At 42.8% G+C, this 27,444-nt stretch overlaps 4 protein-coding genes and 1 pseudogene across 4 annotated transcripts in view; all 5 read left to right on the top strand.

Moving 5' to 3' along the window:
* The first annotated feature begins 2,965 nt into the window (after positions 1-2,965).
* On the top strand, positions 2,966-7,234 carry LOC113782095 (annotated as a pseudogene).
* Positions 7,235-8,734: 1,500 nt separating this feature from the next.
* On the top strand, positions 8,735-9,730 carry LOC113782094. The gene has a single exon (XM_027328005.1). The coding sequence runs from the start codon at positions 8,735-8,737 to the stop codon at positions 9,728-9,730; it is 996 nt and encodes a 331-aa protein (XP_027183806.1).
* A 257-nt stretch (positions 9,731-9,987) lies between these two features.
* LOC113782093 lies at positions 9,988-11,205 on the top strand. The gene has a single exon (XM_027328004.1). It carries the CDS (start codon positions 9,988-9,990, stop codon positions 11,203-11,205), a length of 1,218 nt encoding a protein of 405 aa, XP_027183805.1.
* A 3-nt stretch (positions 11,206-11,208) lies between these two features.
* On the top strand, positions 11,209-13,783 carry LOC113782091. The gene is made up of 2 exons (XM_027328003.1): positions 11,209-12,054; positions 12,149-13,783. Exons 1-2 carry the CDS (start codon positions 11,209-11,211, stop codon positions 13,781-13,783), a joined length of 2,481 nt encoding a protein of 826 aa, XP_027183804.1.
* A 5,488-nt stretch (positions 13,784-19,271) lies between these two features.
* The window catches only part of LOC113783465 (phosphoribosylglycinamide formyltransferase, chloroplastic-like), an 18,640-nt gene continuing 10,467 nt past the window's right edge, over positions 19,272-27,444 (top strand). Inside the window, exons 1-2 of the mRNA XM_027329605.1 lie at positions 19,272-19,700; positions 20,430-20,538. Of these exons, the coding sequence (XP_027185406.1) occupies positions 19,337-19,700; positions 20,430-20,538 (473 nt within the window). The 5' untranslated portion in view covers positions 19,272-19,336. The remainder of the gene's footprint in view (positions 19,701-20,429; positions 20,539-27,444) is intronic.

Here is a 27,444-nt window from a genome sequence, read left to right as displayed (position 1 = left end):
CGTTTACCACTTTTAAAACTTTGTACGCCTAAACTTTTGCTCTACAGCTTCGCATTTGGGCTTTCCAAATTGTAGGTGGTATCGCTTAGATTGATACGCTTCTTGTTATTGCTTCTACATCAAAACAAAGACCAAAAACCATTTACATCAACGCACCACGTTTCAGTAGATGACTTGAAATAAGAGCTAAATGACACGTATTTTGCAACTTCATCTTATGATATTTTCTTGAGAATAAAATGAGAAACTAAAAAGGAAAGAGGAAAACCCAAAATTAAAGGAATTGAAAGGCTAAAAAAATTGTATTTTAGGAAAGTGATTTGAATATTATTTTAATCATTTAAGGAGAAGATAGATCTCCGCAATTCCTCTTTTTTAATTTCAATCATTAAGGTAAAGATTTTTGTGGGAAAGAGGAAGAATTAAATAAAGAAGAAAGTGAAAAAGAAATAAAAGAAAGGAAAATAAGGTAAAGGAAAAATCAAAATAATGCAAGGGCAATTTTGTCCTAAAGGGAGTTAAGTGAGTAAAATTAAAGATTAGGGAGTAAACTGAAAAATGGGGTATTTTTAGGGGGATAAAATGTGATTAACCCTAATATATATATTGTTAACGTACATAAGATTTAGAACAAATTACATGTTTTATCACTCTATCTCAATCTGCTTTTTGAGCGAATTCAAGTTCGACTTCAAGCATTCTATTTTTTATACGGTCAAGCTCAAGTTTCAAAATCAAGAGTTCATCGAGTTCATCAAGTTCAAACTCCGATAATACATGTTCAAGTTCAAATTCAACCTTTTGAAAGTTCACTCATATTTTTTTTTATAGTGTATACACTGTTAACGTTTATACAATTTAGAATAAAATTACATGCTTTATCACTCTATCTCTATTTATTTTTTGAGCAAACTCAATCTCAATTTTAAGCATTCCATTTTTTTACGCGATCGAATTCAAGATTCGAAATCGAGAATTCGTCGAGGTCAAGTTCAAATTCGAACGCAAGTAATACACTCTGATCTCGAGTTCGAATACACTAGTCAGATGCGACCAAACCAACACGACTTTTGCTGCACGTAGGATTTATAGGGCGTTTGGGAGGAGAGATTTGACCAAAACAGAAAAGAAAATAATAGAGGAAATTAATTTTCTATTCGTTATGGAGATTTTTGATGTCAGAAAAGAAAGGAAATGGACCGATTTGATCAGATCCATTTTGAGGCTATAGCAGGAAAAGCCTTACGCCCATTTTGGGCTGATTGGACGGAAAGTGGAAATTTTTTCTCAAAATACCAATTATGTCCCTAAATGGTTATTGAACAAATTTTTAATGACATATATATTCAAAATCATCCCACTCTCTTCTTTAAACTCCCAAATAACATCAAAATCTTTTCTTTTCTTTTCTCTTCTCATCCTTGTTAAGGTTTCTTTTCTTTTTTTTTTCTATCCTAAACTCCCAAACTAGCTACTCCCTCCGTCCCATTGATAGTGTCATACTTTCCTTTTTTATCTGTCCCAAAATAATTGTCACTTGCTAAAATTGGCAATGAAAACTTTCACACATTTCCGCTCCATACCCTTCAATGTGACAGCCTTTTCTTATCTTTTAGTGGGCCCAATGTAACACATTTCCGCTCACTTACCAAGTACCAACACTGCATTCAATAGTTCGTGATTCTCACGTTAAATGCATATAGCAAGCGTGCATGACACTTTCCTCTAACGTAGTGTGGAGACATTTAAATTTTTTGGGTCCCACATGTTTTATCACAACTTGTGCCTCTTTTATCATTCACCGACGTATGACTATATTGGAAGTCAAGCAGGGCATTGCCGGAACTTAAACGCAAATCATTTACTAGTCTTGCACTATTGATAATAATTCCAATTCCCGAAACGCGACACACTTTCTGGGACAGAGGGAGTATTAGAGTTCTTGTCATATTGCAGTCACGCGCCATAAGAGCGTCCCAATATCTGGCAGGCAATTGCACCGATAGTTTCATTTCATCGCCTAGATTTCTGATTTCCTTCCTCTGCCTGTTTTCTTCAAATCCACCGCAATTACTCCTAAGATTGTGGCACATTTGTCCAGATAATGAATTAGGATCGTGGTACGATGAACACTTTTAATTTTTTTTAATTCAAAATTATGTTTGACGCTGCTGTTGGTAGGGAATTAATTTCGTATTCAGAACATTTGAATTCAAGTTACCCTACTAACTAAAGCATCATTGACTGGCAAATTGGTGTAAATCATCTAGTATGCCAAACGGGGTGCAGGCATGTGTAGGGGTGTTATCAAGCCGAGTCGAGCTCGAGTAGCACCATACTCGAGCTCGAACTCGATCACAATCAATGCTACTTGAGCTCGAACGAATAAATAAATTTGGACTCGAGCTTGACTCGATAAAATAAAATTAAACTCGAGCTCGACTTGTTTGAACTCGAGTAAATATCAAGTCCGTTATACTCGAACTCGAGCTCGAGTTTTGAATTAAACCTATAAAAATTTTCTCAAAATATATAATATAAATATATTATGAATATAATATAAATATAATATTAAAACTCGATTAAACTCGTCGAGCACTCGAGTATTTATTTTTGGAACTCGAACTCGACTTGTTGAATGTAACGAGTAGCTCGAGTTTGGTTTGAGAACTCGAGCCAAACTTTTGACCAAGCCGCTCGCAAGCTATTCGCGAGCGGCTTGACTTGATTGCACTCTTACGCATGCATCTCGTTCGACGGTGATTTAGTTTTTGTCGATTTTCTTGACTTGGTTAGACTTTTCTTAGATAAGTTAACATAAGAGTAGAAATAGAAATAGTATAAAAATTGCTTATTGACGAAAAAAAAACTAGTATGCCAAATGACATGTTAGGGCTTTGTAAAGGAGTGAGCTGCATTATTCTGTTTGATATCCTTTGACACTATCGCTATTTTCCAAAGAGTAATGAAAAAATTGTTGCAACAGCTTTCTTACATGTCATACTACAACAGTGTTTGGATAGTAGTTTATTTGAGATAATTTTGTAAAAAAATACTGTAGCACTTTTTTTATATGATATATGTAAGATAAAAAAATGATTGAAAAATTTATTAATGATACAAGCAAATCAGTGTGCATAAATAAGATGTAAATAATGTGTAATCCAAACAAACTTAGCCAGGCTTGCAATTAACAACTTTAGATAGTGTGTACACAAAGTAAACGTGACAGATGACTTGCTATTATGTGCAAATGCAATATCACAATGTATAGCATGCATATATTTATTATTTAAAAAAAGCACATATTTTGGACTCGAGCAAAAAAAAAAAAAAAATTGACATGTTTATGTACTTTTGTAAACGAATTTCACAAGCCTAAACAAAATTGTACTAGATTAATTTCACAGTTTCAGCTTGTGCCCGCGGCCAACCTCTGCATATTATTGATCTACAATATGGTACATCGGAGCTAAATGGTTTGCTGGAAATTCTACCCCCAGTTGAGTTCTGTTGTGTTTATGGTTCCACTCTCCATCCAAACAATCTCGACAAGGTTTTCACTTCTTCCCTTTTCTCCACTATGTTTTGTAGCAATGATCACTTGAATACTCTTGTGCAACATTTCCAGGTTTCTTTCATTCACTTGTGTGTTTCTTTGTTTAATTTTGTTTGGTTGTGCAGAACTCGATGATAGATTGCATTATTGGTGTGTCTGATCCTGAGAAATGGCATTCTGAGGTATGCAGTTGGATTGCTTTGTGCTGCATCTTTATTTATATTGCTTTATGTCTCTCATGAACTCGGTGAACCATGCTGATTTTTTGTCTACTCCCTGTTTTAAATGAAGGACTTGAAGATGAATAGGAATCACTATGCTTCATGGTTGCTGCGCATCACTATGCTTCATGGTTGTTGCGCTTCGGTGGTGCAAGGCTGGTGCTACTCTTGCAACCATGCTGATTTTTTGTCTACTCCCTGTTTTAAATGAAGGACTTGAAGATGAATAGGAATCACTATGCTTCATGGTTGCTGCGCATCACTATGCTTCATGGTTGCTCCGCTTCGGTGGTGCAAGGCTGGTGCTACTCTTGCTTGATTTTTGACTAAGATTTACTTATTTAATTTGGTTTAAGTTGAATTATATAAATGATTTCGATCATATGATAATAGATTGCTGGCATAGCTGATGATATTGGCGTTGGCGTGCACTTCAATCCATTTGTTTCGTTGAATGATAAGGTATCTACCATTTCAAATGAATGCGTATATTTTTCTTTTGTCCGTCGAAAACATATAGAGTGTATGGTTTTGGTTGATGATATGAGCTGGCATGTGTCTCTTTTGTGTGCTTTTAGTGCGAGGAATTGAACACACCACAACTCTGTGAAGTTCAAGTGGTTGTTGACTTACATTTACATGGGTTCTATCAGTGCCTTGCGGTATATCTTTCTTGTAATTTTACCTTTAACTGATTTTGGCAGATGTATAAGTATGGAGTTGTTAGAATGGATGACTTGATTAACGACGTTCTGGGATGGCAGAGATTCTACCCTTGTGGCCGCTTGCAAAAACCTGTATGTTTTATTTCAAAGTGCTCCAATTTTCAATGAATTGCTTTTTCTGGTAGGACTTGGCTTGTGAGGTTTTCATGCAAATGTTTTCCATTATACTTAAATTTAAAAAATTTCCATTTGCATTTCATCTTTAAATGCTTAATAAGTTGCACTGAAGCTTATATCACATTCGAATATATCATTTTGCTTGTAGGTAAATATCATCATGGATAGTTTGGATCTTGAAAATCTGAATCACATTAATCTGAGGGCTGCAACTTCTGCTGCTCTTCTCCTTTTGCCATCCAAGTTTACAGAGGTTTGCTGGTTTGTGATGTTTTATGTTTGATTCATAAACTTATCTTCTGTCTTCTAAAAATTGGCATGTTTTGCAGGAGGATCTATATGCCAAAATATGTAGCCTATCATAAATGGGCGACTTAAGAATGCTCTTTGCTGAAGACAAAAATAAAGTATGCTGATTGAAACTCTGGGAGATTTGCAGTAGATATGGCTTTTGGTAGCACAAGAAAAGCTCTATCTTCTCCTTCTACACATGTCTTTTGTCACATGGAATTATCAACAGCTTACAGATCCTTTCTTTTCTTGTTGGTTTTATCATACAAGATGGACATGGCTTCTGTTTCTAGCACCTATTTTGACAAAGTTTAAACACATATCTTTCCTCGATTCTTAATCAGATCAATAGTTTTCTCCAATGTTTTATTTTGTGTGCTATATCACCAACTAGATACTAGTTTAAGAAACAGCAGACTTTGGCTCTCCTGATGGCATTAATTTGTGCACTTCTTACAATATTTTCCCCTTACAAGTAGGGCTGGATCCTGAAATCCTTGTTGGTGTTCTGAACGATCATTGGCAGCGTCCTTGGTATTTAGACCATGTAAGTCGAGTTATTAAGGGCTTCTGTGTAAGGTACCAATCATAGGAGTGGATCAAATATAGGGATTCTTGTAAGCCAGTTGATACTTTATCTAGTTATAGCGTCAGCTGTCAAACTGATTTAAATTTTGTCTTCAAGTGATGTTCCTTTCTTAACGGTAGGACTGATTAGACTTGACAGGCTGGGGTCCACTTGTTCTTGTGGTTGAGTTGGATGTCAGGTTTATGCCCGCCTCCATTCCTGAAATTCTTTAAGTTCTTGAAAAAGTGCCAGAGAACCATGCCTAAAGCTCCACCATCAAAGGTGTTATTCCCTGAAATAAATTTTTAGAAATGACTTTTATATGGCATAGCTGTAAGCTTGAGAAGATTTAGGGCGATGCTGGTTCTTTTGTTTATTTGAGTATCATCATTCTATTTAACAGAAATGCCAATCTGTCCACAGGTGAAAAAGATTGTCCAAGGGCAGTTCAGTTTGTTTCATAGAATGTATAACCCTTTCCTTGAAGAATATGCAGCCAAGGACTTGTTGAGACTTTCATCTTCTGGTGATGCTCAAGTAACTGTATCTCAGGTAGGTATGTCTAAATTTTTTAGCTAGCTACATGAATTCAACTCATTCTTCCAGTTCTTGTTATCTTTCAATTCAATTGTTTTGTTAAACATTTAAACTCAACTCAATTTTCCCTCACCTATCATTTCTGTTATCAAGTTATGTCCTCTAGCTTGCCAAAAATATTGGCTTGGACAATCAGTAGTCGGGACCTCTTCACTGATTGACTTTGTAATTGAATGCTGTATGACTAGCATCATTGTGTTTTCTTTGAAAAGGTCAAATCTTATTGATGTTATCTGGCATGTAGTACACTTTTCTGTTTGTTCTTTGAAATGGAACGCTTTTTGTCATCTATGTTAAGCATTCAATTTATCAAGTTTCAAATGACTGTCGACTGTCAGCTGCTTCTCACTTGTCTGAGCTTCTAAGGGAAACTTCTGATTTCTCAGATTTTCTTTATTGAGGCTATATTAGGTTTCATGTGATTTAAAGCACTCTAAGTTGGTGTACTTTTCTCTAGAGTCTGTTTACAAGATTAGTTGCATCTGTATAGGATATTCTCTACTTGTGACCAGTGAAATTTGATACTACGTAGTCTGAAAGTGCATGTTTATAGTCAAACCTGGTCTCAGAAGATCTGATATTTATCATGTATTGTATTTGAAATTCAACTTTTGCACATATGTCATAGATCCAATGGTAATAGTGTATACACTATCAGTGTATATAAGATTTACTCTTTTTCTAATATATACTTTGAACTGTTAAAATAAGGATTGTGGGTCATCTGCTGCTTCAAAACTTGTCTCTTCTCTTCCACCACCAATCGGAAGTCAAATGGGGATAAAAGTTGGAGAGAAGAAAATACTGGATGAATTGGGTATGGACCTTCATTCATTCATTTGTTTAGTTGGTCTTGGTATAATGTTGCTTATTTTATGGATTAATGTGTCACATGCTCTACAAGTTGTTGACTTGGACCTCCACGTGGCCTTTTGTGTATACAACTAAGGTAATTGGCATTTGGTTTGTAGGTCGAGTTAAACAAGAAGTTGTAATTGGTTCAAAAGAAGAGGCTGCAAAGTGTATGCAGAAGCTTCTCAGGAACAAAGTTATGATTTCAAGTGCAAGGCAGGCTGTTGCTGGCCTATTGACAGTTGGTGTATTTGGCGGAGCTCAGTACGTTAGTAAAAAATTGCAGAAGGCCTGGAAATCTTAGATATAAAATCCATTCAGAGAACCAAGGAGTTGAAGGCATGGTTCGAAGTCTCGGCCGAGTCGTCACCGTCTCGGTCCCTACCGATACGATACCGTGACGAAACGATACCGAGATACTTGACTCGCCGAGAAATCGGCCGAGACGTCACCGTGACGGATTGACTCGGCCGAGTCACACCGAGTCACTCCGAGTTATCCCGAGTCAAGACGAGAAATCGGTCGAATTACACCGTGACGGATTGACTTGACCATTTCTTTTGCTATTTTTTATTATTTTTGTTTAGCATACTTTTTTTTTATATTATTAACAATTTTTAGAATATTAAATATTTTAAAATTTGCGTCTCACCGAGACCGTGACCGATATGCCGAGACCGATGTGAAACGTTCCGGGCCGCAACCGTGACCGCGACCACGACTTTGAACCATGGTTGAAGGGGCTCTACTATTTATGAAGACCTGCCCAGTCCATTTTTTATCCTCTAAGATGGTCAGGGAAGAAGAAGGAAAAGACAGAGAAAAAGAAGGTCCCTCCTGCACCAAAGTCAAAATCCATAAGGAGAGTGATACAAGAACATATTTCTCCTTTTGATAAGAGAGGTCCGAAGAACAATTTTGAGAGAATGATGGTCGGGAAGGATCAACCAAAGAAAAGAAAATGTGCTTTACGTGTATGTCTTTTGTAGACGCTGATGAAGCGACGGTAAATGTTGATTGTAGTGGGGCCCACGTGCACGTCGGCCTGGCCTGCAAGCTCGGCTCGAAGGAGGTTCTCGGCCCAGCAGGTCGGCTTGGGGGCCCAGAGGGCGCGGTCTCCCCAAGCCGATGGGCCGCGCGGGCTGCAGAGCCCAAGCACGCCTTAACTGAGTTATGGAGCCCTAGGGAGAGTTCTGCTCCCATAAGGACTCCCTGTTCTACTAGGAGACTACTATCTGTGACCCTATAAATACCACGCGTGGGAAAAACACAAGGTACGCTTCTCATAGTGTAAACCCTACTCTTCTACTTACGAATATATTCTGACTTGATCGTTGGAGTTGCTTCAGGGGACTTAGCCCCGCAGCTCATTCCCGTGCAGGTCGAACGCTTGACCAGCTCGCTGCCTAGGCACCCGGCCAGTTCGGACCTTCACTTCGACAGTCGCATCAATTGGCGCCGTTTGTGGGAACACGTTACTTTTCTTCGTGAATAATGCCGAAAACTAGGTCGCAGAGAAACGCTGGCGGATCCAAGGGGACGGAGCGAAGCGGCCCCCAAAACTCCCCTCGGGATCCAATCCCTGAAGAAGGAGGAGTAGGGCCCTCACGAATCCCGCCCGAACAGTTGGTTCAGACGGTGGCGGAAAACCTACCCACCTTTGAGGCGATCATGAACTACCTCAAAGGGCAGACGGGAGGTCAATCGGACAAGGAGCCAAAGGTCCAGGGAGCCGACCTGTCGGAGTCCCAAGCACGGGGCCAAGCGGGCGCACCGGGAACTCACGCGTGAACAGGTCGAGGTCATGGAACCCTCTCACAAGAACTCCCGAACTGAACACCCGGAGCCCGTCCGGAGGCTTTCCCCCCGGAAGGAGCGACAACAGGTGCAGGACGAGCTGGACCTACTACTGGATCCTGAGGCGGACAGGTACATTGCTTCCCCCTTTGCGCTCGATATTAAGGACTACCAACTACCCGCGAAATTCAAAATCCCAAACATGAAATCTTATGACGTAACTACGGATCCGGAAGACCACCTGTTCGTGTTCATGACGCAGATGCGCTTACAAACGGCCGCGGATGCGGTCAGGTGCAAGACTTTCCCGATGTTCCTGGAAGGAAGAGCCCGGCAGTGGTTCCAGGGACTTCCTCCTAGGTCGATCAGGTCTTTTACCCAGCTCGCACGACTGTTCTCAGCACAGTTCGTTTCTTCGCGAGCCTTCTCTAAGAGCACCGCTCACCTCCTGACCATCCAACAAAGGACTGAGGAATCACTGCGCGAATACATGGTGCGGTTCAATAACGAATCCCTCCAGGTCCGCGACCGAGACGACAAGGTGGTGATGGCTGCCTTCATTAACGGGCTGCGGAAGCAGAAGCTATACACTGAGCTCGTGGAGAGACCGCCCAAGTCAGTCCGGGAGATGCTGGACCGAGCTCACGAGAAGGCCAATGCTGAAGAAGCCAATCGCTTGAAAAGCGCGCAGGAGAGGCAAAGGGACGACAAACGCCGAAGGATCACCGACCAGGGAGACGTGCGACGTGACCAGGGGCGAAAGAATACCTATAACCCTCCGCCGAGAAGCCGGCCCCTGGGGGGAGATAAGCCTTGGACTTCCCTCACGGCCCCCAGAGCTCGGGTCCTTGCGGTGATGGAGCAGGAGGGGCTTTCCCGACCTCCCCGACCCTTGGCCGGGGACAAAGGTAGACGGGATCAGACCTCTACTGTGCATACCACCGAGATGTGGGGCACGATACCGAGGACTGCCGCCACCTTAAGAAGGAAATCGAAAAGCTGATACGAAGAGGTCATCTCGGGCAGTTCGTCCGTGACGGGCGAGCAGATCAGAAGCCAGGGGGATTCAAGCGAGATCGGACCACCAGCTCGCACGACCGACCTCGAGGTCCACGTGATCGGACTCCGGAGCGGGGGGACCAGAACCTAGCCGGGGTAATCAACACCATTGCAGGGGGACCTGCGGGGGGAGATAGCCATACGGCTCGGCGGAACAACCGGCCTCCCCCCAGCGGGGAGAGCTCGAACAAACGTTTAAAGATGTACGAGGAGATCATCTATGGGTCAGAGGACGCGGTACCTTTAGCCTCCAACAACCATGAGGCAATTGTGATAGAAGTCATCACGTGCAACTACAAAGTAAAGAAGGTATACATCGACAATGGGAGCGCCATCGATGTGCTGTACTACAAAACTTTCAAAGAGTTGCAGTTGGAGGATAAGCAGCTCATTCCGGTTCGAACTCCTCTGATAGGATTTGCAGGTCCGCCCGTAAGACCAGAGGGAATGATAACTCTCAGGGTCACTGTGGGGGAATCGCCGAAGTGCCGAACTATCCCGGTGAATTTTGCAGTGGTAAAGGAGCCGTCCTCCTACAACATGATACTAGGACGTCCAACATTAAACGCACTTCGAGCGGTCTGCTCGACCTTGCACCTCAGCATGAAGTTTCCAACGCCTGAGGGGGTGGCCGAGGTGCTAGGAGACCCGGAGGTAGCACGAGCCTGCTATATCGCAACCCTCAAGGGTAAGGAGAAGCTGGTGGCGCAGACAGTCCTTCTGGAGCCCTGGGAGCCTACTGAGAAGGAGGAGAGGTTGGAGACGGACGAGAATCTGGTTGAATTGCCTATCTGCCCCGAGCGGCCTGATCGTGTGGTTAGGGCGGAATCTGGACTAAACGGGCTGACGAGGAGAGCCCTGGAGTCTCTCCTGGAGGAGTACGCCGAGATCTTTGCTTGGAGTGCTGATGACATGCCGGGAGTTCCTCATGAACTGGCAGTTCACAAGTTGCATGTGGATCCGAGCATCCGGCCAGTGAAGCAGAAGAAGAGAAACTTTGCACCTGAACGCAACGAGGTTGTCAAAGAAGAGGTAGGCAAGCTGTTGGAGGCCAGAATTATGAAAGAGATCTACTATCCGACCTGGCTGGCCAACCCGGTGCTGGTCAAAAAGGAGGACAAGGCTTGGCGAATGTGCGTGGACTTCACCGACCTGAATAAAGCTTGTCCGAAGGATTGTTATCCCCTCCCTCGGATCGACCAGCTGGTAGACTCGACTGCTGGATGCGAGATCTTCTGTTTCCTGGATGCCTTCAAAGGATATCATCAGATAGCCCTGGATGAGGAGGATCAGGAGAAGACTGCCTTCATCACCGAGTACGGCACGTACTGTTATACTACCATGCCCTTTGGGTTAAAGAATGCTGGCGCGACCTATCAGCGGCTGGTCAACAAGATGTTCAGAAGCCAGATCGGCTGAAACATGGAGGTATATGTGGATGACATGCTGGTGAAGAGCCGGACTCAGGAGCAGTTCATCTGCGACATTCGGGAGATCTTTGGCGTACTAAGGAGCTCGCGGATGCGGCTAAACCCCAAGAAGTGCACTTTCGGGGTTAGGTCGGGCAAGTTCCTTGGGTACATGATATCTAAGGACGGAGTAAGAGCTAATCCCGACAAGGTAAAGGCTATCATGGATATGGCTCCTCCCCGAAGCATAAAAGAGGTCCAACGGCTGGCGGGCAGAATGGCGGCCCTAAACAGGTTCTTGTCCAAATCTGCAGTTCGGGGTTCCCCTTTCTTCAAAGCTTTGCGAAGAGGGCCTCAGTTTGAATGGACCCCCGAGTGTCAGCAAGCGTTTGACGAACTAAAAGCCCACATCACTCAGTTGCCATCCTTGACCTCTCCCGCGCAAGGAGAAGCCTTATTCATCTATCTGGCGGTAGGGGAGGAGGCAGTCAGTGCGGTTCTAGTTCGGGAAGAGGGCAAAATCCAGAAGCCCGTATACTATGTCAGCCGGGCTCTGCAGGGCGCGGAGCCAAGGTACACCTCGATTGAACGGTATGTTCTGGCATTAGTTCACGCGGCCCGAAAGCTCAGGTCGTATTTCCAAGCTCATCCCGTGATAGTGATGACCGACCAGCCTCTCAAGCAAATTCTTTCGAAACCCGATGCCTCGGGAAGAATGGTGAGGTGGGCTGTGGAGCTGTCCGAGTACGATCTCAGCTACCAACCCCGCACGGCCATTAAAGCCCAAGCATTAGCAGATTTCATAGCCGAAGGAATTTCCTTTGGGCAACAGGAATCGCAGGCCGAGCAGTCCAGAGACGTAGCTAAGGCCGACCCAAGACGCAGCTGAGGCCAGGCAGGCCGGAGAAGCTGCCGAGGTCACCAAGTTCGCTAAGACTTCCAAGGCCGAACAGACCATAGACGCAGCCGAGGCCGAGCAGGCCAGGGAACCTGCCGAGGTCATACAGGCCACAACGGAAGCCACGGACGATCTGAACGGAAACGCAGCGGAGGCCGAGCAGGTCAGAAAAGCTGTGAAATACGAGCAGGCCGCGGGAAAGGTAGGTCAGTCCATTCCGACCTGGACGCTGTTCGTGGACGGGTCGTCAAGCCAGGAAGGATGCGGAGCAGGACTTCTCTTGACCAGCCCCATGGGGGATGAATTGGCCTACGCCCTAAGGTTTGATTTCAGGGCCTCCAACAACGAGTCCGAGTACGAGGCCCTGGTCGCGGGGATGGTGATAGCTCGAAAGTTGGGGGCCGAATCAATAGAAGTCTACAGCGATTCGCAGCTGATAGTAAATCAGGTAGGGGGAAGTTATGAAGTCAAGGAGGAGCCACTAAGAAGGTACGTCGCAAAAGTGCATGAGCTGAGAGCTCAGTTCAAATTGTTCACGCTCAAGCAGGTCCCGCGAAGCCAGAATAAGAGGGCAGACGCACTGTCCAAGCTCGCCTCCACCTCAGTGGGCACATTGAACAAAAAGGTCTTGGTGGAGGTCGTCAGGAATCGGGCATATGATCAGGTAGATGCGGCCGTTATTCAAGTAGTGAGCTCCTGGATGGATCCCCTCGTGCGATACCTGGCCAATGGAGAGCTCCCCTCAAGTCGGGTGGAAGCACGACGGATCCTTCTCAAGTCGCGGGGATACGAGCTCTCGAATGGGGTACTTTACAAAAAATCATACCTGCGTCCATGGTTGAGGTGCGTAACTCCGGAGGAAGGAGACTATATCCTGCGTGAGCTGCATGAGGGTATCTGCGGGAATCATGTCGGACCAAGAGTTTTGGCCAAAAAAGGAATGTTGTCTGGATATTACTGGCCCACTATCTTCTTGGACTCAGCCGAACTGGTAGCTCGGTGCAAACCCTGCCAGCTGCACGCTCCGATCCACCACGCCCCAACTCAGGAGATGGTGCCTCTTCAGAGCCCTTGGCCTTTCTTCCAATGGGGGATAGACTTGCTGGGTCCGTTCCCTCGAGCTCCTGGAGGCTATGAGCACGTAGTGGTGGCGGTGGATTATTTCACCAAGTGGGTGGAGGCCGAGCCCCTCACCACCATTAGCAGCAGGTCGGTTCAGAAATTTCTCTGGAGAAACATCGTTTGTCGATTTGGTATACCTCGGGTCCTAGTCTCAGACAATGGGCGACAGTTCGCGGACAGTTCTCTCCAAGGTTGGTGCACGGAGCTCGGAATCCGGCAACACTTCACCTCGGTGGGTCATCCCCAAGCCAACGGGCAGGTCGAAAATGTTAACAGGACTATCCTGCATGGTTTGAAGACGCGGATGGAGTCCGCTCGAGCTGGGTGGCTGGACGAGCTGCCCACCATACTATGGGCCTACCGAACCACTCCCCGAACTGCCACTCAGGAGACTCCTTTCGTTCTGACCTATGGAGCAGAGGCTGTGATTCCTGCAGAGATAGGTGTTCCTTCGAACAGGGTGCAGAACTTCATAGCTCAGGACAATGAAGATGAGCTGCGTCTTAACCTGGATTTGCTGGAAGGAAGGAGAGAAGAGGCGGCTATACGCATGGCTAAGTATAAATGACAGGTTGCGCGACATTACAATGCTAGGGTGAGGCCTCTATCCTTCAAACCAGGGGACCTGGTCCTAAGGAAGAACAGCGTAAGTCGGTTTCGGGGCACGGGCAAGCTGGATCCAAATTGGGAAGGACCCTATGTGGTGAAAGAAGCGGACCGAGCTGGATACTGCAAGTTAACTCACCTAAGCGGAGAAGAGGTCCCGCGTACTTGGCACAATTCCAACTTAAGGATTTTTCGTTAAGTTCGCGCATGACAGTTCGTTTCAAGGTCAAGACTTTGATTAATGTTAATGTATTTGGCTAGTAAGTTATTTCAGCTTATAGAATAGCTCGTTTAGGTCGGCATAGGGCCGAACTGATATGTCTTATTATGAGAAACCTTGCGAATGCGATTAAGTATAAAGCAAGAGGAAGGCTTTTCATTTCATTCAATAAAAACTGTACAAGGAAGAACAGAGCTCATACAAAACGAACTGCCTACTGACAGTTCGGGTCCTATCCTAAGCCTTACTCTAGTTCTCCCCCTCCTCCTCCTCCTGCTCGGATTCGGGGGTGGTCACTGGCAGCAGGGGGCCAGCGACCAGGTCGGTCAATTTCCGTCCATGAGTGTAACCCTCTACCAAGCGGTCGAGCTGCTCCACGGCCAGGGGATTGTAGCTGGAAAAGTTTCCCAAGTCGAACCCGGGCAGACCTAGCCCTTGCACTTCCTTCATTGGGAATACCCATGTTGCAGAACGGGGGTGTTTAAGATAGCCAGATCGCCCCTGAAGTCATCCGACCTGAGGAAGGCCCGCACGCCCTCCTGGCCTCCCTCAGCCCTGGCCGCTTTCGCCTGAGCCGCCAGCTCGGCTGCCTTCTGCTGCTCCTCTTTCAGCTGGGAGGTCAGCTCGAAATTTTTCTTCAGCTCTAGCTCGAAGTTTGTATGGACCTGCGCGAGTTGCTTCTTCAGGCCTTCAGCTTCGGCCACAGCTGCTTCGTTCTGGCTGAGCAGTTTCTCGTTGGCCGCCTTTGTTTCATTCAGCAGGGGGAGCAGGCTTTCGTAGCGCTTGGCCAGTTCGGACCCAACCAGGTTCACCTGAGCCGTTCCCGTGTAGAAGTAGTTGAGGAGGTCGGATGACTCCATGGCCTTGGTCAAATTGTAGTCCCGTGGGAGGATGGCCCCGTGAGCGAGCTTTCGCGCCACCTGGGGGAACTGAGCCCGGTCATTTATGGATAGCTTCCACTGGGGGCAGAAGTGCATGGGGTGCTGGTGCGTCGTCAACCGAGTCTGGGGGTCGAAGAGCAGGGAGCTCTGGCGTTGCCACAGGTTAGGGGGAGCTTCAGCTCGGGCTTGCTCTTCGGCGGTGTTCACGCCGTAGTGGCCACCTTGGGCAGGCTCAGGTGTTGACCTCTCCTCCCGAGCTGGGGACGAGGGCGTCTCCACCCTGGCTCTCTTAGTAGTTGTCTTCTTTTTCTTTTTCTTCCCAGCCTCAACCGCCTTGGAGGATTGGGCGGAAGCTGGCTGAGGTATGGGAGCTGGCACCGAGCTGACTGGGATGGCCAAGGGACTCTGAGTGGTAGCGCCCGACTCTGAGTGGTAGCGCCCGGGTTGGTAGTACCACCGATGGACAGAAGTGAGGAAAACCGCTTCACTGCACAAACAGAAGTCCAGGAGGTCAGCAGATGCCCATGTATACAAAAAAAAAAAGGAAAAGACGGAAGGGCAGGATAGTTACAGGTGTCCAGCTCGCCCGGGGTGAGTGGCCTGTCCTCTGGCGAGGGATCCGAGGAGCTAACTCGGATCAACCCCGCCGCCCAAAGCTGGTCATTGCTGAACTCTTTCACGTCCAGCTTCGCGTCCGAGCTGAGTAGGCGGCTAAGCTCGGACACGGGGAGCGGGGATTGAAGGGGATCTGAGACTTGAGTCTCTGCTCTCCAGGTAAGGGGGGAAAACCTAGGTTCTTCACGAAAAAGAACTGGGGCTTCCAGTCCTTGATAGAGGAAGGTGCCCCCGTGAACAGCTCGCGGGTGGGGGTCTTTGCTCCACTTCGGCGGGCAAAGTAGAACCACCCTGGCACCTTCCCGCTGACCTTCATCTGGAAGAAGGCACGGAACAGGTCGAGAGAAAAGGGAATTTCGAGTGTTCGGCAAAGGATGAAGAAGCCTATGATAGAGCGAACAGCGTTGGGAATGACCTGGGTTATACGAATACCCCAGAAGGTAAGAATAAAGAAGAGGAAGTTGGGGATGGGCAGACGGAGGCCAGCCATCAGCTGGTCCCTGTAGATCGCCACGAAACCAGTGGGAGGTCGGCTGGCAACCTCCCCTGGACGCGCGGCCCTGGGCTCGAATTGGGCTGGGATTTCATATTTTTCCGCCAGCTCGTCAACATCTTTTTGCTCCAGGGCTGGGGGAATAGTGTCGACCTCTCCGAAGTCGCCACTTGGCCCCCTCGAGGTCCCCGCTGCCATCTGATCCGGAGCTGCCTGTTCAGCTGCTCCGACTAGAGGCTGGGCAGGTCGCTCGGCTGGGCTCATTACTCTAACAGGGGACAGGTTAGGAGAGGCTATTGGTCTCGGTCCAAATGAAATAGAAGGAGAAGAGCTAAAGGAATCTGAAGAGCTGCTATCTAAGAGTATGGGGCTAGCTGCTCTATGCCTATGGGCTGAACTGGTGACGTCAGAACTATCAGAACTGTAAGAAGACATAAAAAGGAAAGGGGGACTTACTGGTGAAAGGATGATCTAAGGAATGCGCGGGCTGACTCTGGGCTCCTAAGGCGGGGCGACCCGACGTGTTCTCGAAGAGAAAAGGATGAGGCAGCGAGCTAGGGATTGAAGGAGCGAACTGAGGAAATGAGAGAAGGAGAGTGAAAATGACGCTTGGAGGATCCTATTTATAGGCAACGACAGCGCGGGAAAGCGAAGAGGCGCGCATTTATTCGAACAGTTTATGGGGAACCGTTCCTAACCGCCATAATTAGCCGAGGCGACGGTTGAGGTGACAGGCGCGAACTGACGCGACGGTTGCTTGCGCCACTCTCTGACGGGGGGCCCCACAATGAGCTGACACGATCTCCTGGAATTCGGCCTAGATTCACGCGCACGATCGATGACTCTAGACTTGAGGGGGGGCTAGTGTAGTGGGGCCCACGTGCACGTCGGCCTGGCCTGCAAGCTCGGCTCGAAGGAGGTTCTCGGCCCAGCAGGTCGGCTTGGGGGCCCAGAGGGCGCGGTCTCCCCAAGCCGATGGGCCGCGCGGGCTGCAGAGCCCAAGCACGCCTTAACTGAGTTATGGAGCCCTAGGGAGAGTTCTGCTCCCATAAGGACTCACTGTTCTACTAGGAGACTACTATCTGTGACCCTATAAATACCACGCGTGGGAAAAACACAAGGTACGCTTCTCATAGTGTAAACCCTACTCTTCTACTTACGAATATATTCTGACTTGATCGTCGGAGTTGCTTCAGGGGACTTAGCCCCGCAGCTCATTCCCGTGCAGGTCGAACGCTTGACCAGCTCGCTGCCTAGGCACCCGGCCAGTTCGGACCTTCACTTCGGCAGTCGCATCATTGATCAAACAGCAAGTTTTCATCTGTGAACAGCGAACATGTTATGCCTACGAAAATTGCTATTAGAACATGGATTCTGTACAACAGGAATTTCATTGTTAGATATGTTAACAAACCAACCCCCCAACACCGCCCTTCCTCTTATATTTTTGTGGGGAGGCACGGTGGGGGGATGTGGTGGAGGGTATAAAACTGTCACTTGTAGATGTATATTTATTGCGCAACTGCCTGACCATAATTTTATGCTTCTCTTTCAAGCCATAGGGGAATTCTAACTCCCACTTGACATGATGAAGAAGCTTTGTGGCAAATCTTGCCGATGAGTGCCCAACATTTTGTATTCCTGCCTGTGAACAAAGGCAAAAAACAGCTCGAGAAGGAATCCTTCAATCTCAAGATATCAGTTAATTATCTCTTGACAATCAGAACATCTGCAAATAGAAGTCTAGTTTCTCTCAATTGCAAAAGCCATTTCAGAGCTGGTTGTCATTGCTTCTATAATCGTAGCTTCTGTACGAAAAGATTTACTGCAATTGTCACTGTACTTGCTGCTGTGGTGGCAACAGACTACTTTTGTTACTCTACTAAGCTAATTTTTACCAAAGTTTATAAAGTCGGAATCCTGCATCTGCACCGAATAGTTTTGCAGGATCGGATTGTAGAATAATACACGATCCTACCCAGGAAAAAAAAATGCAGAGATGCAACATTAGCATGGGGAGAAGAACACATTTACACCATTATCCTCTTTTTCATTGGAAAATATTTCAAGTCAATGAATGAAATTCTCACCATGATCCTCTCTTTTAAATGATCACCATTCTAACTGAAATTCTATCTGTTCTTGTTTGTATTCACAGAAAACGTTACATTTTTTTCCCCTAGATTATTTTGTGTCAGCTACTACTCTTCCATTAATTATCTCAAGTCATCCTAATTTTTCGTGGTTACTCACTTCTGATTTTTCTTTTCTTGCCACTTCAAACGTATTTCAGAATACCCTTATCAATAACTGTGCTTGGGAATGCTGAGAAAACTTAAAAGAAAATCTGTAAGAAAAATGAAATAAGGGAGATAATAAATAATAATAATAATAACAACAGTAATAATAATAATAGAAAACTATCCAATAAACATATTTTTTTGGGTAAACAACAAAAAAGTCCCATGTAGTGTAGCTATCTTATAGAAAAGCCGCTTTGGTACCTCATGGTTCGAAATAACTTAAAACATTGACAGAAATTGTTAAAAAAACTGTTTTGAGTGAAATGAGAGAAATGCCCTGACAATATAAGTAAAAATAGCCTAAAACAAACTATTTTTTATTCATTAGTTTCATTCACAAATGATATAAGCAAAAAATGTCGATTTCTACAAGTTTGGAGCAAATTTGAAGAAAAATCATGGTTGTTTTATTAAGGCATGAGGAGCAAAATAGGTTTTTTAGGTCAAAATTTACCTTACAAAGCTATTTTTGGAAGAACCAACCTCGTGCATTTCCAATGCGTTTACATCAAACGCTTCAAATTTAACGATTTTCGATGATTTTTTCAGTTTATTTTAAATCATGGGGTACCGATATGTATGATTTGAAACTAAAGGAGGTTTTTCTGTAAAATAACTATACTACAATTTTTTTTCCTACTTTGCTCTGCCTCTGCCTCTGCCTCTTTTTCTCGATTTTCAAGCGCCAACCCCTACTTCTTCACTCTTCCGCAGCTTTCGTCCTCTTCCGCGGCCTCCGCCCTCCAACACCATCACTGCCTCCTTCGACATCCCAGAATCCCAGTGCACAAATACATTGACCTCATCCCACTTCCTTTAAAGCCCTTCCTTCCCCTGTATCCTCGTCCATGATCCCCAAGGAGAAAAGAGGCTTCTGCAACTACACTAGCTAGTCCAATAGTTGAACCTTTATTCTTCGTTAATTCGTTTTCATCTACACTTGATGAGGGATGCTATTATTTATGATAGATAATGTTGTGAGAAAACAGTGAGGGAAAAAAAAATGGAAGCTCATAGCTCTATTTTTGGAAATTATTCTACCATTCATGGTCCTAAAACCCCGTGTTATGCCTTAAAGTTTGCGTCTTTTTCAAGTTCAAAACAAGTTCTCTTGAGGACCCATTTATCTTTTCCTTCAAATATTGCAATTACGGAGAAAAGATTGAGGATAAGAGCTAGTGTTGAGGAGGTACATAGTGAAATAGTTGGTCCTAATGTGCTTGAGGATAGTGTAAGAGCAAAAGTTAGGAGGAAAAATCTAGCTGTTTTTGTTTCTGGTGGAGGTTCTAATTTCAAGTCACTTCATGAGGCAACTGTCAATGGCTTTATTCATGGAGACATTTTTGTCTTGGTCACCAATAAACCTGGTATTGAAAGCTTGGTATTTCATTTTTTTGCTTCTCCACTTCAATTGTTGCATGTTATGGTTTTGTGGTATTCAATGCTTCATTGTATGAAGTTTTAAGCTTTACCATTTGTTTTGGTTTGTCTAGATATGAATTGCATGGTTTTCTTCCTTTATAGATTCATGCTAGTGTGCATTGCCTCCATAAATCTTTGAAGAATGATTTGGGAAAGCAGAAATGATCAAACTATCTGGGCTACCTCTAGCCATACATGTTTAAAGGCTTTAGCAATTTTGTTTAGGAACACTTGTAGAGAAGGTTTTGTGAAGATTATGCCACGATAAGTTTGTGAAAGGAGATTAATGAACTGAATACCAAGATTCTTGTGATAATAAAGGCTTTATGGATTTATAGCATTCTAGCTCCATTTTAGTATAAACTAATGAAATCATGGTCCTACATGTTTGTTTGTATCAAACAAGCAAGTGGTGGAGTGTCAGCAGAGTTTTTAGAGTATATTTTGGAATATTTTAGAAACTATTTAGAAATATTTAAGAATAGAAGAGTTTTTAGAATATATTTAGAGATATTTTTTAAAATTTTAAAAAAATTTAAACTAATTTTTAGGTTATCTTTTAGAGTACTTTTTAAAATTTTTATTGTATTTGAAAAACACCCCAAAAACAGGGGATCCAAATAGATATGCTGTCTTCTGATCATTTTTTTCTTGTGACTTTTTATGCGTAACAGACTGTGGAGGTGCACACTTCGCTAGAGATAAAGGCATCCCTGTCATTTTTTTCCCTAAGGTGAAAGATGACTCTGGTTTGTCTTCCAAAGACCTTGTAAATGCTATTAGGTATTTTTTTCCCTCCCTGTTTTATAGCCAGCATTTTTGCTATCTGATTCAAAATCACGTTTTGGGTGAAAATATGTCTTCTGGAAGTCCTTCTGCTGCCTAAATTCATTTTTAGGATTAATTTACTGGATACTCTAGCTGAAAGCTCTTGTTTGCTTTTGAATTTGCTTAAATAAAAGAAGAGTACTGGACATTGATTTCCATATTTTAGTGTCTTCCTCTTAGAGTATACAGTAAATAGAAATATGAGGTACATGAAAGGCATTTGGTCTTACAATATGACTGGTTCCTGATTTGAACTTGTCAGTTGGAACTTATATATGATTGCTGTGATGAATTGTGTGCTTACTCTTGTTGGGTAAATTGTAAATGACTAGCAAATGTAGTAACAAGAATTGGCTTCAAATCGTGATAGATATCACTTTCCTTTAGGCTTTATTTGTTCGGTATAATGTGCAATAACCTTGGACAAATATCCTTTAGGATAAGATGAAGTTTTGTTTGTCTTAAACTTTTGCACAAAGTAAGACAAACCCTTTATGAACTAAGGAGTGCTTTTGAGAGAGTAAGGATAGTAGGAAAGTGATTTTCTGCAGCAAACCACTCTCTACTTGACCTCTTTATATAGGAAGATTGTTTGGGAAACAAAAGACCTCATTAAACACTTGTATGAATAGATTCAAAGTATTGTGTATGAATAGATTCAAAGTATTGTGTACACATTCATGCATTTTAATTCATGCATCTCATGATCATTAGATCAAAACATGAATCTATCCTTTCATTCAATAATTCCCATATACATGAATACATTCATAAATGAATGTACATTTTAGAAACATTCACAATACTATACATGAACCAAAAATTAATGAATATACATTAATTACATGTATGTACATCATACAAATTTTGAAAAGTTTCCAACAACTCTCACATGTACCCTCTTTGAAGTCTTTAGTAAAGATTATGGAAAAATGTGAAAACTGTGGTAGTTATTAGAGTGTGTTTGAAATTGATTGGGCATATGATTCGATTTCAAGGGGTTGTTTTCACATGTGGTGATATTTGCAAATTGGAAATGGAAAGGCAATGAAGATAGATGTGCGTGATTCAAGTTACGAAAGTGATGTAATCTAAGAGGCTTGGATGATAATAATGTACTTCTCCTTCCCCAAAGAGCATGAATTATTCTCTGAAATTTGTCCTTGAAAATTTGCATATCTTGATGAATATGAATGTATAATTGTGAAACCGATCCATGCTAAGTAAGTTTCTGTCATCAGCTAGTACATTTATCAATCACTAATGGTATCCTCTATATCGGCATCCCATCCAAACAAGATGAATTAACCCACAAAAGAAAAAGCAAAATCAAGAAAGATCAGGAATCCATAAAAAAGAAAGAAAAAAGAAGTTAACCCAGAAGTGCTTACCCATATTGAAAGGCCACAAAGTTTGGTTACCCTTTAGCTCTTACCCATATTGAAAGGCCACAAAGTTTGGTTACCATACAAATCTGTAGGCCACACAGAGGATCCTTTTAACCCAGAAGTGCTGACTTGTCCATTTCAATTCTAGGTTGAGTTCTTCCAACCATTTTCAGCTTTTTATTGAAAAGAATCACATGAATGGGGCATCTATGATAAAATCAAGAAAGAGTAAACGCAACTTTAGCAACCTCCAGTTTAGTACCCATAAAACCACTTGAAGACAAGACAGCTGCTTTGACAAAACTCAAAGAAATCAAAGTCTCAGAGCCTATCAATATATAAGAAAACAGCTTGGCGAGATGAAAGTACAAGCAAGGAAACTCGATATATCAGGTGTACATTCTTAAACCTAATGACTGAAGAAATGCCTACACTGGAATAAAGCACTCTCCTACTTGGATAAGAGCCTTCAATGGATTCCTCCAACTACCAGATACAAACAAAGCCTCGATGGGGTGAAGGATTATTTTGGCAGCCTTTAATTTTTGGGCAACCACGATAACAGTAAGCTCGTTCACAAGGATGCGAAAAACGTGTTTATTTTAACACCTTATTGTATGGCAAGGTATTTCATCAAAAAGCCAGTTTATGCTAAAATTATATCCTGCAGTATTTACAGTTATACTGGATTGTCTACAGTTGACTGGTCTATATCTAGAGCACAATCAGGTGAGGAAAGACTTCACAATGCAACATTCTCATAGATCAAACCATTCTGTATTGAACAAATGAAGAGGCAAAACAACAATTTATTGAACAACATGCACATTATATTTTTGAAGACGAGTATCAGGCCACGCAAGCCACCTCACAAAGCCTAACACCTTCAAGGCATTTGCAGGAATATTTGCTTAGTGGGTATAGGGAGGACTAATTGCAAGAATATTGAACAAGGCAAACGAGTAGGGGTGCTTATAATCAGTCACTGAACTTGAAAAATATGCGACCCAGAAGATAATTTCAAGGAAATGCACCAACGAACAAATCGACAAAACCCTAGAACAGTCGAATTAAAATTCATCAGAAACGAGCTCCATCAACAGAAAAATTTTAATTACAACATGCAATAACCTGTCCAGACTTCCAAATAGAAAGACACCTCAAACAGAAATTGCACTCGGTAAGGAGGATGCGTTCTTACCGAATTCAATTTCTCACAGCTCCTTTCCAAACAGGACTTCATGTACACTATGTGCTCAGGGTCGAATGCCGCTGATGATCCGGAAAAATTGCTGAAGATTGAGGTGATTTGCAAGCCGCAACCCGGCACCAGCTTTATTGTACCAACACGGTAGCTGCAGCTCGGTCTTCGTAAGAAAAGTACGTTTACACAGAGCTACTGTATCGTGTTAGCGAGCTTTCAAACCCGTGATTCAGAAAGTTACTTGCCCACTTTCAGTATAGATTGTCAGCTTGCGAATCGAATCCAAGTGATGAATTTGCGAGCTATCTGGCCGTGGGAAAAGATAAAGGCAGTCCTATCTGATAACTATTGGAAGGGAGAAGACAGTGAGCTATGAAATGGAGGAGCAAAGCTAAGAGAATAAATTCTGTGCAGGTTTGGAAGCTTTAATCGCAGCTTTACCTTTACTCTTCTCCTTCAATAGCACCAACGGTAAAAAATGCACAGTGTTCTCAGAATTCCCGTCTTTTGCATACTGAAGACCACGTGCGTGGGCCAGCCAGGGGGCCCAAGGAATTTCCACGTAGATGCACTTCAGCACCAGCGTTGAAAAGAGGACTCCACGTGTGCGCAGAAGTCATGCGAGAGAACCTCAATTATTTGCATTATTTGAAGTAGTATCCAAACACTTTTATGTACCATTATTTGAAATAACCCAAAAAATGGCCTATCCAAACAGCTCCATTGTTATCATGTTTGAAGATTCTCATACCAAGAATGACATCTGCCTCACCCATGTCTTTCATGTCAAATTTGCTTGAAAGCAAAGTTTTTGTGACTTCAACTTGTTCCAAGTCAGTCCCAAAAATCAACATGTCATCAACATATAAACAAATTATGACACCTTTGCCATCATCAAACTTGCTATAAATACATTTATCAGATTCATTTATTTTGAACCCACTAGCAAGAATAACTTGGTCAAATTTCTGATGCCATTGCTTCGGTGCTTGTTTTAGTCCATATAAAGACTTTACAAGTTTACACACCTTATGCTCTTGACCAGGCATCACAAACCCTTCAGGTTGCTCCATATATACTTCTTCATCCAAATCACCATTCAAGAATGCTGTTTTAACATCCATTTGGTGAATGACTAGATTTTGGATCGAAACTATAGCAAGTAGCACTCTAATTGTAGCAATTCTAGCTACTGGTGAATATGTGTCAAAATAGTCCACACCATACTTTTGTGTGAACCCTTTGGCAACCAACCTGGCCTTGAACTTATCAATAGTTCCGTCGATCTTCATTTTCTTCTTGAAGATCCACTTACAACCAATTGGTTTTGAACCAGGTGGTAAGTCTACTAATTTTCAGGTTTTATTACCCATGATTGAGTCCATCTCATCATTAATAGCTTCCTTCCAAAAGGGAGCATCTTGTGAGTTCATTGCTTCTTCATAGGTCTTGGGATCAGCCTCAATATTGAAGCAATATGAGATTTGGTTGCTCACTGCATCTCTTGTTCCTTCAACTAGATACATATAAAAGTCCGAACCGAAGTCTTTTGACTTTCTAGCTCTTTTGCTCCTTCTCAATTCAATGGTTTCATTTTCACCATCTTTTGTCAATTCATTTGATTTTGGAATAACATCTTTTATAGAGGTGAACCTATTCTCTTCAAAAATAGCATCTCTAGACTCAATTATGGTATTAACCGAAATTGAATCATTAGGTTCAATTACCATGAACCTATATGCTTTGCTATTTTGTGCATATCCTAAGAATATACACTCCACACCTCTTTCTCCCAATTTCCTTTTTTTAGGTTCTGGGAGTTTTACAACAGCTCTACAACCCCAAACTTTCAAATAGTTTAGGTTGGGCTTTTTTTATTCCAAAATTCATAAGGGGTTATAGAACTCCTTTTATTAGGAACTCTATTTAGAATATGACAAGCCGTTAACAAGGCTTCACCCCAAAATCCTTGACTTAAACCAGATTTTGACAAAAGTGCATTAACCATTTCTGTCAATACACGATTTTTCCTTTCGGCTACACCATTTTGTTGTGGTGTGTAAGGAGCAGTCACCTCATGTTTTATCCCAACAGACTCAAAATAGGTAATATCATAATATTCCCCACCTCTATCTGTCCTTAGACATTTGATAAAGGATTCACAATGAAGTTCAACTTCTGATTTGTATGCTTAAATTTTTGCAAAGCTTCACCTTTGGAGTGTAACAAGAAAACATGACAGTATCTACTATAATCATCAATAAAAGTCACAAAGTACTTTTTACCACCCAAAGTAGGAGTACCATGCAAATCACATACATCACTATGAATAAGATCCAAGATTTTAGATGATCTTTCAACTTTAGGAAACGAATTTCTTGTGATTTTCGTTAGCATGCATGTTTTGCATTTTACTTCAATCTTATCACAATATGGCAGCAAATCAAGTCTCATCATTTCATGCATTCTTTTGTAATTAACATGACCAATCCTATTATGCCACAATTCAAAAGAAGACTCAACCAAGTACGCAGAAATAATATCACTCTTATTATTCTAATAGCAAGTACATTCAACTTAAACATCCCATTGCAAAGATAACCCTTGCCTACAAACATACCACCTTTAGACAAAATAAATTTGTCAGACTCAAACACAAGTCTAAAGCCAAATTTATTTAACAGCCCAGCCGACACCAAGTTCTTCCGGTACATAAAACACATTTGTCAAGGTTACAACATTTTCGGAAGTAAATTTTAATTCTACTTCTCCAATGCCTTGAACCGGAATTGTAGCAGAATTTCCCATGTAAACAACGGTGCTTTCATCCACCGGTTTCATGGATTTGAAGAACGTTCTATTGGTGCACACGTGTCGCGTAGCTCCAGAATCAACCCACCAAGCAAAATCATCTTCAATCATATTGATTTCAGATATCATTGCTACAAGATTTTTGCTTGTGGTTTGGGAAGACTCTTGCTTCTTCTTCTTGTTTTGAAGAATCTTGCACTCGGACTTGTAGTGTCCCTCTTTCTTGCAATAGAAGCATTGTCCTTTCTTTCTTTTCTTGGATTGATTCTTGGGTTGTTGGCCCTTCTTGCTTCCTTGAGACTTTTCAGTTTGCCTCTCTTCAATCACATGCACTTTTGAAGTAGAATCTTTGTTCTCTTCAAGGATTTGACTATCCTTCTTTTCTTGCATGCGAATTTCCTCTTCTACTCGAAGAGATTTAGCAAGAATCTCAAGAGAGATATCCTCTTTCTTATGTTTGAGGTCTCTTTTGAAATCTTTCCAAGAAGGTGGTAACTTATCTATTATAGAGCAAACAATAATGGCTTCATCCATATGTAGATTGTGTTGTGTGAAGTGATTAAGAAGCCTTTCAATCTCACTAAATTGCTCCATAACAGACTTATTATCTACCATTTTATAATTATTAAAAGACGAGACAAGAAACTTCTTACTTGTAGCATCTTCTTGCATGTACTTGGACTCCAGTCGATCCCAAAGTTCCTTGGCGGTAGTAATTGAATGGTAGACATCGAACAGGTTGTCACTCATGGTATTGAGGATGTGACCACGGCATATTTCATCGTCGTTCTCCCATTTCTGACGGTTTCAGATGTCTTCAAGAGTTTCTTCATCGGGATTGATTAATGATTTTGGTGTGGTCAAAACATAGACCACTTTGAGTGCAGTGAGAAGGAAACCACCACGTTTTTGCCAACGAACGAAATTCCCTCCATCAAACCTCTCGAGCTTGACAATATTGGATGTCAAATCTTTCAAGGTACCAGCCATTGTAGAGTATAAATAAAGCCTAAAGATTATTGGGTAAAATGCAAAGAATTGGCAAATATAGTGACAAGAATTGGCTTCAAATCGTGATAGAAATCACTTTCCTTTAGGCTTTATTTGTCCGATATAAAGTGCAATAATCTTGGACAAATATCCTTTAGGATAAGATGAAGTTTGTTTGTTTTAAACTCTTGCACAAAGTAAGACAAACCCTTTGTGAACTAAGGAGTGCTTTGAGAGAGTACACAGTAGAAGGAAAGTGATTTTCTGCAGCAAACCACTCTCTACTAGACCTCTTTATATAGGAAGACTGTTTGGGAAACAAAAGAACTCATTAAACACTTGTATGAATAGATTCAAAGTATTGTGTATGAATAGATTCAAAGTATTGTGTATGAATAGATTCAAAGTATTGTGTACACATTCATGCACTTTAATTCATGCATCTCATGATCATTAGATCAAAACATG

The sequence above is a fragment of the Coffea eugenioides genome, chromosome 9, assembly GCF_003713205.1.
Source record: "Coffea eugenioides isolate CCC68of chromosome 9, Ceug_1.0, whole genome shotgun sequence".
NCBI classification, from domain to species: domain Eukaryota; kingdom Viridiplantae; phylum Streptophyta; class Magnoliopsida; order Gentianales; family Rubiaceae; genus Coffea; species Coffea eugenioides.
Note: the sequence above shows the minus strand (reverse complement) of the source record. Positions and strands in the feature narration are given on the sequence as shown.

Coding starts and splice junctions, on each gene's coding strand:
- LOC113782094 (XM_027328005.1), top strand. CDS start 8,735: ATGGAACCCTCTCACAAGAACTCCCGAACTGAACACCCGGAGCCCGTC.
- LOC113782093 (XM_027328004.1), top strand. CDS start 9,988: ATGTACGAGGAGATCATCTATGGGTCAGAGGACGCGGTACCTTTAGCC.
- LOC113782091 (XM_027328003.1), top strand. CDS start 11,209: ATGGAGGTATATGTGGATGACATGCTGGTGAAGAGCCGGACTCAGGAG. Junction 12,055..12,148: donor AGGCCGAGCAGTCCAGAGAC/GTAGCTAAGGCC, acceptor AAGGCCGAACAG/ACCATAGACGCAGCCGAGGC.